Here is a 14,133-nt window from a genome sequence, read left to right as displayed (position 1 = left end):
AACTGATCTTAAATTTCTATCATAAGGTTAACTATGAGTTGAATTGATCTGGCACTTTAATATAGTGTCAAAAATACTCAAAAATTAAATCTTAAGATTCATCCGTTAACACAGTTACTCTTCTAACTACTCGTACCCATGATAAACAAGGTCTTATAGATGGACGAAGTAAATTGTTTGATGATTACTTAAGAAACTGTAAATTAATTACAGAAAATATTAAAACCATGTGACAAAATGTCCATAGAATAATACATACATGCACTTAAATTAAGAAGTGAACATGTGTCAAACTTGAATAAGAATGCAATTTGCGATGTTTGAAAATTTTGAAGCACACGTTTGTTACTTTACCTAACTTTAAACTACTCCAAGTAACGTATGTTGTCTAATCTAATCCAATTAATTACTTTTTCCATTATTCAAACAAGTCAAAGCTGCCCAATCAATGAAAAGTCAAACTAAAAACAAGCCGACCTCAAAATTCCTTTATAAATACTCTTTTAACGTGTCTCAACTTACATCATAAATCATACCCATAAAAATAACATCCCCAAAAAAAAAAAAAAAAAAAGTTATCACCCCAAAAACAAATACATTCACATAATCACAAAAATGGCTATTAAGAGAAGTAGAGAAGAGATAGAGCTAGAGAGGACCATAGCAATGGCTAACTACTTAATCCTCCTATCCCGACCTCAGAACACGGTCTCACTCGAGCCGAGTACCGGTGGCCGGATTTACGAGTGCAAGACGTGTAACCGGCAATTCCCGTCCTTCCAAGCATTGGGTGGACACCGGGCTAGCCACAAGAAACCTAGGCTACTAAATAATGAAGGTGAACAACATCAAAGCGACGTAAGAAAGGCGAAAATACATGAATGCTCAATATGTGGGTTGGAATTTCCCATTGGACAAGCGTTGGGAGGTCACATGAGACGTCATAGAGCTGCCCTTGCTAGATCACAACATCAACTTACTTTTAAAGACTCTCCTACGCTTTCGCTTTCGCTTTCGCTTAATGGTTCTTCATCACACGATGTTTTGGAGTTATCTGGTGTGAGCAAGAGCAAGAGTAGTAGTGAGGATCATGATCAGAGAAGAGTTATTTGCTTAGATTTGAATTTGACTCCATTGGAGAATGGTTTGTTAGAGTTTGGAACGTTTGTTCCTGTTGTTTGTTGATTTTTTTATTTTTTATTTTTTTACTTTTGAATATCTTAGGTTGACATTCGTTTTATCTTTGTAAAGTAGTTTAATATTCTTTCATTAATTTGTTATATATGTGTATATAGTGCTATACTATGTACTTGATCTAAATTAATACATCTTCTTTGTTCTTTTAATATTGCATCCTTGTCTTTTAAGAAAGTCTCATAAATATTGAATTATACACATTTTCAAAAAACTGATTTGATTATCAAGATATTATTGTTTACAATGTACATATCCAATACATCCTTACTTGTTAACATTTATTTTTATTTTTTAGTTTATGGCTTTATGCTTATGATCACGGGCAATTTTATATTTTCTTTACTTTGATGCATTGTTAATAGAACAGAGAAAATAGATGATATTAGATTGTCTGAATGCATATGGCATGCTCATTTGCACGGATAATGAGAATATGTAGATCTCTGGATCTCGGAAATTGGGAGAAAAGCTCTAACCAATGTAATTGAGCTATATATACATATAATTAAAATGTATATCTATATTTTCTTAAAAGTAATCTACTACCTCCGGTTCGTATTATATGCAAATTTGGTGTAATATCTGTGAGATATAAAAAATTCCAAAATTACATATAATACAAATTAGAGGTAGTCTATCTATAATATTTGGCATGTTATCCTGTTATTTGATGTGTATTAATATAGGTTAATTATGGGTATTGAGACATTTCTAAATAATTTGTGGTTGATGAAAAGATATTTTGTCAATTGAAGTTGAAACCGACGAAAATTATTTCTTCAGAAAGCTCGTGTTTATCCTATTTGAAGACCAAGTTTGTAGCATGGAATACAGTGGACAACTAGAAGTTTGACTTATATACCAACTACCATGACGATGATACTGACGAAACTAACCATCCCTTACGATATTGCTGACGAAACATAAACTGTAATTAAGATATAAAACAATAATACGAAGTGTAGTTATAAGACAATCGGCTAATTTACAAGTCCGATTACCAAGTACTCTGTGGTCATTACCAAGCAAGGCGTAGTATAGCACTACCTTCGTCTCTAAATATAGTTTTCGTTAGGCAAAAAACACGAGATTTAAGAAAATGAGAGGATGAAGTATATATTCTACATAAAAAAGAGAGTAAACTACTTCAAGAAGTGTGGATGGACTATAAAAAATAAGTACTCCATGCATAAAAAGCAATAAAGTACATGCACATGAGTGATGGCACAAATTTAGAAAAAATATGAGGGTTTATATACTATTATATACCAAAATAAGTAATCCTATATAGACTGTAGTGGGCTTCAAATACTTAATATCCATCTGCTTATTGTGATTTTAGATTCTTATAATCTTGTTACTTTATCACGAGGTGGTGCTTGTGGTGACATTAATATCCTTTTATTTGTAAGAAAGATTCAATCATAGGGTCAACCTTTCAAAAATGCATTATTTACAAGGGTAGATAGACAGCGAGTTCACAGGGCTCATTAGATTGAAAGAGAAGCTGCAACTCATTTTATTTGCTTTAATAATGTGTAGTTTGTAATTTATTTTGTGTTTCTTTTCAACTTTTGTCCAAAAAAAAAAAAAAAGAAAAAAAAATTATAAAGGGACTGGCCTATCCTGCTAATTTTTACTAGATTGACTGTAATTCCATGTGAATAAAGAGTGTTCTTACAACCCATAATAATAATAATAAGAAGAAGATGTTCCTTTCCCCAAAAAAAAAAAAAAAAAAGGTTGTCTTGTCTTTTGGCCACCAAAAGTTAGCAACTGAATTACCTAGTAATTATCCAAATAAACACGACCGATTATAGCAAGACACAGTCATTTCTTGTCAAAATAATACAAGTAATTACGTTCTAGATGTTTTCGTCTAGTATGGACTATGGAGTATGCCCAGTATGGAGTTATGGACGTCAGTAATTAGCTCATAGTGGAAAGAAAATTAATTGTACATAGTACAAGTCAAGAATCAAGAAAAGAAAATTATAAAAGATAAGGAACTAAGCTTAAACTACAAATCTAGGGAATTTTCTTAAGTTCGTAATTTAGAGAGCAAATAGTCTGGCTCTTTATGTCACTTACAAGTAATAATTTTGTCATATTTATACTATTTTCTTTATTATTTGAAAAATTTAGTACGTACCCCGGCCCTTTAATTGTTCTCTCCTTATTGCTCTAGAGACTGTGATTTTCGAGGTTTTTATTTTTAAGGTACGATACGGGTTGGAGGGTGCCCCTCCTATCACAGGAGGGATAGGGGAAGATCGAACCCAGGTCAATCCTGGGGAGATGGAGGGACAAACCGCCCCTCGAATCCTCCACTCCATGATCCTAAAAAAAAAAACAGGAATCAAGTTAGTATAGCAGATGGTTATACATATAGACAAATTAGTTTGTGCCCGAGCGATATCCCGAATTGTTGATTGATTTCTATACCTTTATTTCTAAATAATTGACAAAGTCAAACTTGACACACATGTTAATGCACTAGTTTGACATTAACTATATACGATTATATATTAGTAAAAAATATAAAAAAAGTTGATATTGTTTAGGGTAAAAGTTACCCTGGACACGTGGCCCTATGGGGATCTGACACGTGTCATCCCCCCATTGCACCATGGGCATCCAACCAATGGATGCCACGTGGCATCGTACCCCCAATGGGGGAGCAGGCCCATCTGCTATAAATAGTGGAATCTATCTCATTTATTGACATTCAGAAATATACCCACAAAATCCGAGCAATATTAATTGCGGAATCTCCCGGAACCCGAGAGAACCAATTTACCTTCTGCACGTAATTTCATCCGAAGTTATTCTAACTTGACCGTCGGAGGCGAAACTCCACCCAACCGGAGTTTCGTGGTTTTGCAGGTACATAAGTCAGGCGTACATTCCCGGTGCTGTAACTCTCCCGTAGGACACCTCAAAAACCCCCGAAACATTTGGCGCCGTCTGTGGGGAGAGTACCACTTGGATGACATCTGAAATTGTACCAAACGTAGAGGGCAGCCGGCCCACGGCTAATCCTGAGGTCCACACAGATCATGACAGCGGAAGTGGGGACGACTACAATGTCGAAACCTATATGGCCCCAGACGGGTCTTTCCGCTCCAGACGCACTCGTTCCAAAGAAAAGAGGGAACGAGGTCAAGAGAAGGATTGCCCCAACAATCCAGGCGGCAAGCATACCGGACAGACCCAGGCGGCGGAGGGGTCGGCCCCCGTCACTAGAGATGAGCTCATGAACCTCATGAGTAGCTTCAAAGGGGAAATCACCAACATCATCAAAAAGTCAGCTGGTTCCGGCAAGGGCCAGCCAGCCAAAAGGGCTTCAGTAAAGAAGCCCACCAAAGACCGGGTGCCTACTCCTCACCCAAAGCCTAGAGGGGGGGATGGGCCCCTAATTGACCTCTCAAAGATTCGTTTCCCCGAATCGGGGCAGCGAAAAGCCATCCGACAAATACAGCCGGATGGTACAAAAAAGACTTTCACAGATGCCCGACTGTTTATCGAGGATAAGAGAGGTCAGAGTATGTGCCAGACGGCTTCAAAGTCGACATACCCAGACAGCTTCTGTAATTCTTCGATTAAGCATTCTGAAACTCACCCATGGAGCCACACGCACGGCACGTCCGTCCGTACTGCTCGTCATGTGATCCACCAGGCTCCATTTGTGCCTCAGAAGCCATATGGAGCTGGATCACCATACATGCAGCATTCTCCTTTTGGGAGAATGGCGACAAATACCGTCTAGCCCATGGACTGGCAGCTCAGGCTGCTAAACCTAGGGGAACAGCCTCCGGCTTTCTCCCGTGAAATAACCGAGGCGGCATAGCCGGCTAAGGTTAAGAATGTGTTGGTTGGTACCTACGATGGCACCACCAACCCAGAGGACCATTTGATGGCGTACACCAACCTCATGTACCTACAGGGGTTGGACGACGCCGCCTGGTGTCGATGTTTCCCAGCAACACTAAAGGGCATAGCTCAACGGTGGTTCGGCAACTTGCCGGCTGGGTGCATCAATAACTTCAAGACGCTTGCATATTTGTTCGCGTCCAACTTCTCCATGAATATCCCGGCCAAGAAAACCAGCCTCGACCTAGGGGCGATCCGGCAGGGTGACAAGGAGGGACTTCGGTCCTACGTTAGGCGGTTCAATCTGATGAGAATTCAGATACAAGGACAGTCTGACGAAGTTGCGTACACATACTTCTTCAAGGGTCTGAAAGATGGGTCAACATTCAAGTTCGACCTAGTTCGCAAGAGGGTCGGTACCCTCCAGGAGGCCCTAATGGAGGCTGAAGCCTATATACAGGCGACGGAGCTGTGTGCCGTCAAGCATACGTCAGAACCCAGGCGGTCTGACGTAAAAGAGAGCCGGTTCCAACAGCCGACCAGAAAGGAAGAAAAGAAAAGAAAAGAAGTCTGGGCAGCTGACCGCCCAGGTCAGTCATCCCAGAAGAAGAAAAAGAAGTTGGAACCGTACGTCCCCAAGTACGAGTTCAACAAGGATTGCTCCTCCATCCTCATGGAGATAAAAAACCGCTTGACTATTGAGAAGCCGGCTCCTCTAAAGAGCGCTGTCAAGAATCGGGATAAGAGCAAGTATTACCAATTCCATGAGGACATTGGCCATGACACCAATGGCTGCTATAGCCTCAGGCGGCTATTGGACCGGTTGGCCAATGAGGGGGCTTTGAAGTCCTACCTGACAAATTCCAAGGGTAACCCTGCAAATGGTGGGCAGTCGTCCAAGAAGACAGTGGTGAGCTCTGACACAGATGAAGAGCACATCTACACCATTGCAGGCGGCTTCGCTAGTGGTGGCCCCACCATTCGGGGTGCCAAGGACAACATCAGGAAGTTTTCCGCCTCAGAGGACGAAGGACAGGCGTCGAAAGACGTCTTCCCGGAAGTCTTCATCTCTGAGAAAGACAGGGGTACGGTCAGGCGGCCCCACGATGACCCCATTGTCATCGAATGTAAAGTTGCCAATCAACGAGTTGGCCGGATCCTAATCGATACCGGGAGCTCGTCTGATCTAATAAGTTATTGCTGCCTGGCGAAGCTGAAATACAAGCCCAGCAGTATGCACAAGGCCCCTCACCCCCTAGTCGGCTTTGGAGGTGGGGTAGTGCATCCGGTAGGTAGGATAGACCTGCCCATCCGGCTGGGAGGCAAAGGGGAAGGGCGACACATGGTCGTCAAGTTTTTGGTAGTCGAAGAGCTGACTGCCTACAACCTCATATTGGGACGTCCAACTCTCAATGAGTCTAAGGCGGTAATCATCCCTTCTCTCATGCTGATTAAGTTCGAGAGGGATGATGGGTCAGTAGGCTCCCTAAGCGGGGATCAAAAGGCGGCTAGAGAGTGCTATCTCTCAGACTTTAGGCCGACTGCCCATGCAGCCGGCCCCCGCGAGGAACCTACTAACCTCGAAGACAAAGAAGCCGGGCCTATCCCTAAGGCAGGCGGTACCAAGAGAAAGGCGGACCAACTGGCCCCTGCCAAGAGAATGAAATAGCAATCACTAGCCGGGGAAAGGCTCGATGACTCCCGGCCCCAGCCGGCTGGTGAAAGCATTGATGTCGTCCTAGACGACAGCTGTCCTGATAGAACAATTAAAGTTGGGACGGTTGCTTTTGAAAAGTTGGGGGCAAACTTGCTCCAACTTCTGAAAGAGTTCAAAGACCTCTTTGCCTTTGAAGTGGAAGAGATGCCAGGCGTAAGCCCGGATCTTGCTGTCCACAAACTAGCTGTTGATCCCAAGATAAAGCCAGTTAGGCAAAAAAAGAGGGATCATGGCGAGGAAAGGTCACAGGCGGTAGCCGCCGAGGTCAAGAAGCTCCTCGACGCTGGGTTCATTCGGCAATGCTACTACCCGGATTGGGTAGCTAATGTGGTACTTGTCAAAAAACCGAATGGTACTTGGCGGATGTGTGTAGACTACACCGACCTGAACATGGCATGTCCAAAGGATAGCTATCCGCTTCCCAAGATAGACAGTCTGGTCGACTCAACAGCCGGCCATGCCCTGATGAGTTTCATGGATGCCTACTCAGGCTTTCATCAAACTCCCCTATGGAAGAAGGATCAGGAAAAGACGGCCTTTGTCACTGATCAGGGGTTGTACTGCTACACGGTGATGCCATTTGGGCTGAAGAATGCGCCTGCTACCTTCCAATGAATGATCAACACGGTTTTCACTCATCAGATTGGAAGGAATGTAGAGGCGTATATAGACGACATGATAGTCAAATCCAAGCTCCAGGCGGATCACCTAGCGGACCTCCGAGAAACCTTCACCACACTCAGGCGGCACAAGGTCATGCTTAACCCCAAGAAGTGTGTCTTTGGTGTTGAGTCTGGGAAGTTTCTCGGATTCTTGATTGATCAAAGAGGCATAGAGGCCAATCCGGAGAAGGTCCAGGCGGTGATTGACATGCAATCACCCCGAACCGTCAAGGAGGCCCAAAAGTTAACCGGTTTCCTGGCGGCATTAGGAAGATTTCTCAGCCGGTCAGGCGACAAGTGCCTTTACTTCTTCCAAGCAATCAGGAAGAGGTCCAGATTTGAATGGGGCGAAGAGGCTGAGGCGGCATTCCAAAGGTTAAAGCAACACCTGCACTCGTTGCCCAGACTAGTGAGCCCCCTGCCCAAGGAGGTTCTCTACATGTACCTAGCCGTCTCAGATCACTCCCTTAGTGTCGTGCTCCTTGCTGAGAGAGACGGCAAGCAGCTTCCAGTATATTTCATCAGCCATATTCTCACAAATGTTGAACTCCGGTACCCAGTGATTGAAAAATTTGGGCTGGCTCTCTACAAAGCAGTCAAGCGGCTGAAGCCATACTTCTTGGCCCATCCGGTAACTGTCTATACTGATCAGCCACTCAAACGACCAATGACCACCATGGAGTCATCCGGTCGAATGATCAAATGGGCTGTTGAAATTCAGAGCCTGGAAATAACTTTTGAGCCTAGACGGGCAGTGAAGGGTCAGGCATTTGCTGACTTCATTGTGGAAATGACTAGGCCGACTCAGTCGGAAGATCTTGGGCAGGTTTGGAAGTTATTTGTAGACAGAAGCTCTACGATAAACGGCTGTGGTGCAGGCGTAATTTGCAAATCTCCAGAAGGAGATACTTACGAATATGCACTACGGTTCAAATTTCAAGCTTCAAACAATGAAGCTGAGTATGAAGCCCTGTTAGCCGGAATGCGCATGTGCAAGGCGGCAGGGGCAAGGAAAGTTGACGCCTGCTCAGACTCCCAATTGATCGTCAGCCAATTCAATGGTGACTACGAGGCCACCCATCCGGCAATGATCAAGTATCTGCAGGCGGTCAAAGAGGAGGCGGAGGCATTTGATGAGTTCCGCTTGTGTCAAGTGCCCCGGTCTGAGAACAACCAGGCGGATGCTCTGTCCAAACTGGCCTCATCCGCCACTTGCGACACGCCTAGGTTAGTCTTTTGGCAGGTCATGGAAAAAAGAAGCATCGAGCATGACCCCATTGGAATCTTAGACCGAAGCTCCACCTGCATGGACCCAATCTGGGACTATTTGGTAGACGGCACCCTGCCGGATGCCTCCTCAGAAGCGGCAACACTTAAAAAGAGAGCTCTAAGCTTAGAAATGTTCAAGGGGGAACTCTTTAGAAGGGGATACCTCCAGCCGTTACTGAAATGCGTAACCCCAGAACGGGGAAGAGAGGTGTTAGAGGATCTGCATGCGGGCTTTTGCGCTTCACATATAGGCGGCAGGACTCTAGCAAAGAGGGCCAGACAGCAAGGATATTTTTGGCCAACCCTTGAGGCGGATGCCATGGACTTAGTGAAAAAGTGTGATTAATGTCAGAAGTTTGCCCGGCTGATACACCGTCCGGCAACCGACCTGACGGCTATCTACAACCCGGTTCCCTTTGCGAAGTAGGGTATGGACATCTTAGGTCCTTACACGCCTGCCTCAGGCGGAAGAAGATACATTTTGGTGGCTGTAGACTACTTCATTAAGTGGGTTGAGGCCGAGGCGGTCAAAGGCATCAAGACAAAGGACGTCATCTCCTTCATTTGGAGAAACATCATCACCCGGTTTGGGGTGCCTATGTCCATGGTTTTTGACAACGGTCCTCAGTTTGAAACGCCTACCCTCAAGGATTAGTTAGGAGATCAGGGGATCTCTCATTGTTTTGCATCCGTTGGCCGGCCCCAAGCAAACGGTCAAGTTGAAGCCTTCAACAAACTTATCTCAGACGACATAAAAAAGAAGATCGAAAGAGCCGGTGGTCTGTGGGCTGATGAGCTTCCTCACGTCCTTTGGGCCATCAGAACGACTGAGAAGGGGGAAACTGGTGAAACCCCGTTTCTATTGATGTACGACACTGAAGCGGTTCTGCCAATAGAGCTTTATGAGCCAACAATCCGGGTCATGCTTTATGACGAGGAGGCTAACTGGGAATCCATGCGCCTAGCATTGGAGTCACTCCCAGAGCGCAGGGGCAATGCCGCCTTACGCCACAAAATATACCGTCTGAGGATGACGAGGGCTTACAACAAAAGAGTACGCAAGCGCCCTCTCAAAGTTGGGGACTTCGTACTACGAAAGATAAAGGACACTGGCAGGGCGAATGAGCAAGGGAAGCTAACCCCCAATTGGGAAGGCCCCTATCGGATATATGACGAAGTCAGAGACGGCAACTACCGCCTGGAAACTCCAGACGGTAGGAAGTTACCTAGGACCTAGAATGTGGATAACTTGAAAAAGTACCAGTTCTAGGAGGATGTAGACATTTTTTGTAAATAGAAATAAATTAATGAGAAATGCTTTATTTCAATTTCTGTGTACCAAAGTCTCGATGTGACTTAACACATCCGGGTATTTCTAAAGATCGGGTATCCACTTGCCTCAAACATAAACCAAAAAATGCTAAGTACCTAACTTAGCCGTTTAAAGACGCATGGCCAACATGCGTAAACCGCCTGTTCTACCCATGAACAGGCAGCTGACAACGCCCTTCTGGGTGAATTTGTCGAAGAGAACATCTCCCTTCCGGGTGGTACATTGTTCTAAGCGTCAAAACGTCGGACGACATTAACCGGCTAGGTTAATCCCATGATCGCCCGAATGACCTATTGCAAACAAGATGACCTGTCATTATCCCCAAGGTAATACAGGCGGCAAAATTAAATCTTGTTGGGCAGGCGGCTATTGCCAAAAAGAAACTTAGCCGGCTTATGCGCCCATTAACCAACCTCTAACAGATCTTGATTGGACTGTTACCCCATGGTACCCCAGACGGGGAAATTGCAATTCAAGTTGTAGCCTTTCTTGCCTCAAGGCAGCTAAGGCGGTGAAAAAATTCTATCTAACTCCCAATCAAAAGGTAGTCAATCTCATATGGCTGTTACCCCAAGGTAGCCCAGCCGGTAAAAAAAAAATATATATAGTCAGCCGGCATAGGCTGGCTCAGACTCCATATGTCTGTTGCCCTAATTTGCTGAGTGCGACTCAAGCGGCAATCAGAAACTCAGATTATTGAAACTGGGAATGGGAATGTATGGGCGACTGCTTGCTTAGTGTTTGCACTTAAAAATCACCCACCCAGGGGCATGCATATTAAACCCATTCGGCATTGTAAAAAAAAAAATGAGCATACAAATAGCGAAAAGCAAAAATTAGAGCAAGGTTTGCAAAATAACCGACTCAGTCGGCATAAAATTATATTGACATTGGAATATTGTTCAAGTGTTAACCGGACCCCCGTCCGGTGAGGAAAAAAAAAAGAGAGAGATACATAAGAACCACGGCACGCAGGCCGGAAAATAAGAAGACAGAGAGCTTAAGGTTGAGGCGGAGCCTGGTCTTGATCCTGGCTCTGCAAGACGGTTTCCGGGACAGGAGGGGAAATCTCCCCTTGGTTCTCCTCCCCTTCCGAGCCATTCTCCGCCTGCATGGCCGCGATCTGCTTTTGGACCCATTCCTCATAAGGCTCCGGAGCCGGCTGGTTCGTCTCTTCCGCGTCAATGGCAAGATCTGCATATTTATAGGCAAGTTCCCAAACGGTGTATTCCGCGTCCGGATGGACCAGGGATCAAGCCTTCTGCATTCGAGCGATGCAGTCTTGCTCATTCTCTTCGATAAGCCGACTCTGTTCAGCCTCCAGCGTAGATTTGAAATTGTCGCTGGCTTTGGCTGCCGCCTCCTTCAGGCGGACGTTCTCAGCAAGGAGGTTTGTGTTCTCCTTCCTGGCCACATCTTATAGTTTGGAAGAGTCGTTCACCCGCTTCAGCTCCTCCTCGGCATTATCCTTCTCTGCCTTGAGGTTGTGGATCTTGGTACCGGCTTCATCGAGCGCCTTCTGGAGCCGTTTGATGTTGTCCGCCTGTTTCATGATTATGCCTTTAGTTTTTAATTCATGCATAATCATGGAATACTGGGCAACGTTATGGGCATCAGACGCATCCCGTTTAGCCCGTCTTACCTCCTCACACTTGCGGGCATAAGCTTTCTTGAGCCCTTCCACGCGCAGCATTGACTGCAAAAACCCAGACGGTAATTGAAGCAACCAGGCGGCATAATAACTTTAAAAAACAAGTTGACTATGTACCTCAGACAGGCCAGCCAAGACCTGGTTGGCGTTGAAGGAATGGATCCCGGGGATCGCCTCCTTCTCCTCCTTTGGGACGGCCTTCAGCATGGCCCGAGCGTACCTTTGTACATCCGGCCAGCGAGGGGAGTGATCTGCACCAGAAACAGACGATGAGAAGGCAACATACTTCCCTCCTATTGACTGCCGGCTGCCAGAAGAGTCTTCTGGCTGGAGCTGGGAGTGCGACTTGACCCGCACAGGCTTGCCAAGCAAAGAAGGGTTGAAGGGGTCAAGAGTACCTAGGGTGGTAGGTTGAGGGTCGTGACTGCCCTCAGCCGAAGCTGAAGCACCGAATGCCTTTGTAGGCACCGTCTCCTTTAGCGGAGCATCCGGTTGCCATTTTGACAAGTCGAGCCCCACACTGAGGTTTTTGAGGGATTTACCCCCAATCGTTAGACGGCTGGGGACCGTCAAAGAAGAGGTCTTCCTCGCCTTGTTCTGGACAGGCGGCTCCTCTTCAGGCCTTGGCCTGATTATTTTTGAGACCGAATGGGGCACCTTGCTCCCATCCTAAAAGCAAACATAGCAGTCAGGCGGCATTGAAACCAAACGGAAATGTATGCAGGAAGAAGAGTGAAAAGAAAGATACCTTCTTTGCCGCCTGAGCAGCAAGTTTTTTCTCCGCATTCGCCTTGCGGATTTTGGCGGCTGACTTTGCGGGAGTCTTCTCAGCTGGCAACATTGCTAATCCACGCACTGCACAAAAAAGTACCCATCCGGTCAGAAGTAAATAAAACAAGGAACAAATGATAAGATAGGGGCAGTCTCTAATGTGACCTACATTTGTCAAACTGAGTGCTAAGCTTACAAACGGACAATAACGCCTTGTCTCGAAGAAATTCGTGCTTAGGTACCCAATTTCTGGGTACGCTTATTAGGTCTCCATTGGAGAGGGGGACGGTGGTCTGTTCGAAGAATTTGGACTCTATTATTCGCTCATAGTCCTCATCCGGAATGCGGGGCTTCTTGCATTTATGCCCCAGGAGGTCAGGCTTCCGGTTGTTTACCCTATACTCCCGGTTCTCCGCCTTAGTAGGGGCGGATACCAAGTAGAACCTTTTTTTCCAATCAGACCACTTAGACGGCTTGTCTAGGGTCATCAGGTACTTGGGATAGGTTGTTAGGGTGTACCAGGCTCTCCAACTGCCTGGGCTTCTGCTCAAGTAATGCATATGGGCGAAATCCTCCCAGCCGGGGTTTATATCCTGCATCTCGCAGGCGGCAATGTAACCCACTATGTTAACCCATGAGTTAGGGGTTAACTGCCAAATACCCAGGCCATATCCTCGAAGGATGGCCTTTATTGTGTTATGAAGGGGGAAGCGGAGACCAGCGAGGAATGCCGCCTCATAGCAGCCAAAATACCCGTCTGCATTAGGTTGCTCGTCTTCCCAAACAATAGTGCCCATCTCAGGCGGCACAATTATTTTCCAGTCAACCCCAAGCGGGCGAATCCTCACAAAGTCCTCCAAGTTACTGGCCATACTAGCCCTATCTTTGGCTGAGACGGTGATGAGGTACGGGTCGCCTTTATTACTCCAACCAGACCTTTCCTCCGCCTCACTATCAGCATCCGGTGTTAATAGGCTGCTACTGCTGCCGCTTTGCTCTCTACCGGATGGGGAGGCGGTATCGTCGTCGCTGGCACCCTCTTGGTGTACCAGTCCAATTTGAGAAGGCAAGGCGGTTTCTTCCTCGTTTTCCATTACTTCTCTAGAAGGCGAGGCGGCCTCTTCCTCGCTTTCTATCTCTTCCAAAATCCCGTCGCTGGGAGTGCTTGGGGAGCCAGGCGGGGAATCCCTTGTCCCCTCCGTCTGACTGGGGTCAGGCGGCAACTCGCCTGATTCTGCCTCTCCGTACTCTAGATCGAAGGTAGTTGTTTTTATGCGAGCCATTACGTCCTGCACAGAGACAGAGACGGTCGGTTTCGGAGAAGAACAAGGAGACTCCCCGTGACCAGAGGCGGCACCCCCAGTCCTAGACTCAGCCGTACCAGGAGACCGGCTGGCCTCTAAATTATGGTGTGCCGTGTGTGTAATGGGTGAGGTCATTATTTTAAGGTATTTAAAGCCAAAAGATTCAAAAATGAACTCCGAAAAAGGGGCAAGGAACCAAGACGTTACCTTGAAATTGAGTAAGAAGTTGAGAGACGGTTGTTGACCAAAGATACCCCAAACGGTATCACTTTGAGCAAACTGCAAATTGGCAAAAGAAGGAAAATTAATCACCAATGTTGCCCAAAGATACCACAGGCGGAGAAAGCCGGTTGGGG

At 45.8% G+C, this 14,133-nt stretch overlaps 1 protein-coding gene across 1 annotated transcript; it reads left to right on the top strand.

Annotated features, from left to right (window-relative positions):
- Window positions 1-217: 217 nt before the first annotated feature.
- Window positions 218-1,705, top strand: LOC110735014 (zinc finger protein ZAT12-like). Its single transcript, XM_021915135.1, has one exon. It carries the CDS (start codon window positions 616-618, stop codon window positions 1,183-1,185), a length of 570 nt encoding a protein of 189 aa, XP_021770827.1. The 5' UTR covers window positions 218-615; the 3' UTR covers window positions 1,186-1,705.
- The last annotated feature ends 12,428 nt before the right edge of the window (window positions 1,706-14,133 follow it).

Source organism: Chenopodium quinoa, unplaced genomic scaffold (assembly GCF_001683475.1).
Source record: "Chenopodium quinoa cultivar QQ74 unplaced genomic scaffold, ASM168347v1, whole genome shotgun sequence".
NCBI classification, from domain to species: Eukaryota; Viridiplantae; Streptophyta; class Magnoliopsida; order Caryophyllales; family Amaranthaceae; genus Chenopodium; species Chenopodium quinoa.
This window is presented reverse-complemented; position numbering and strand designations above follow the sequence as displayed.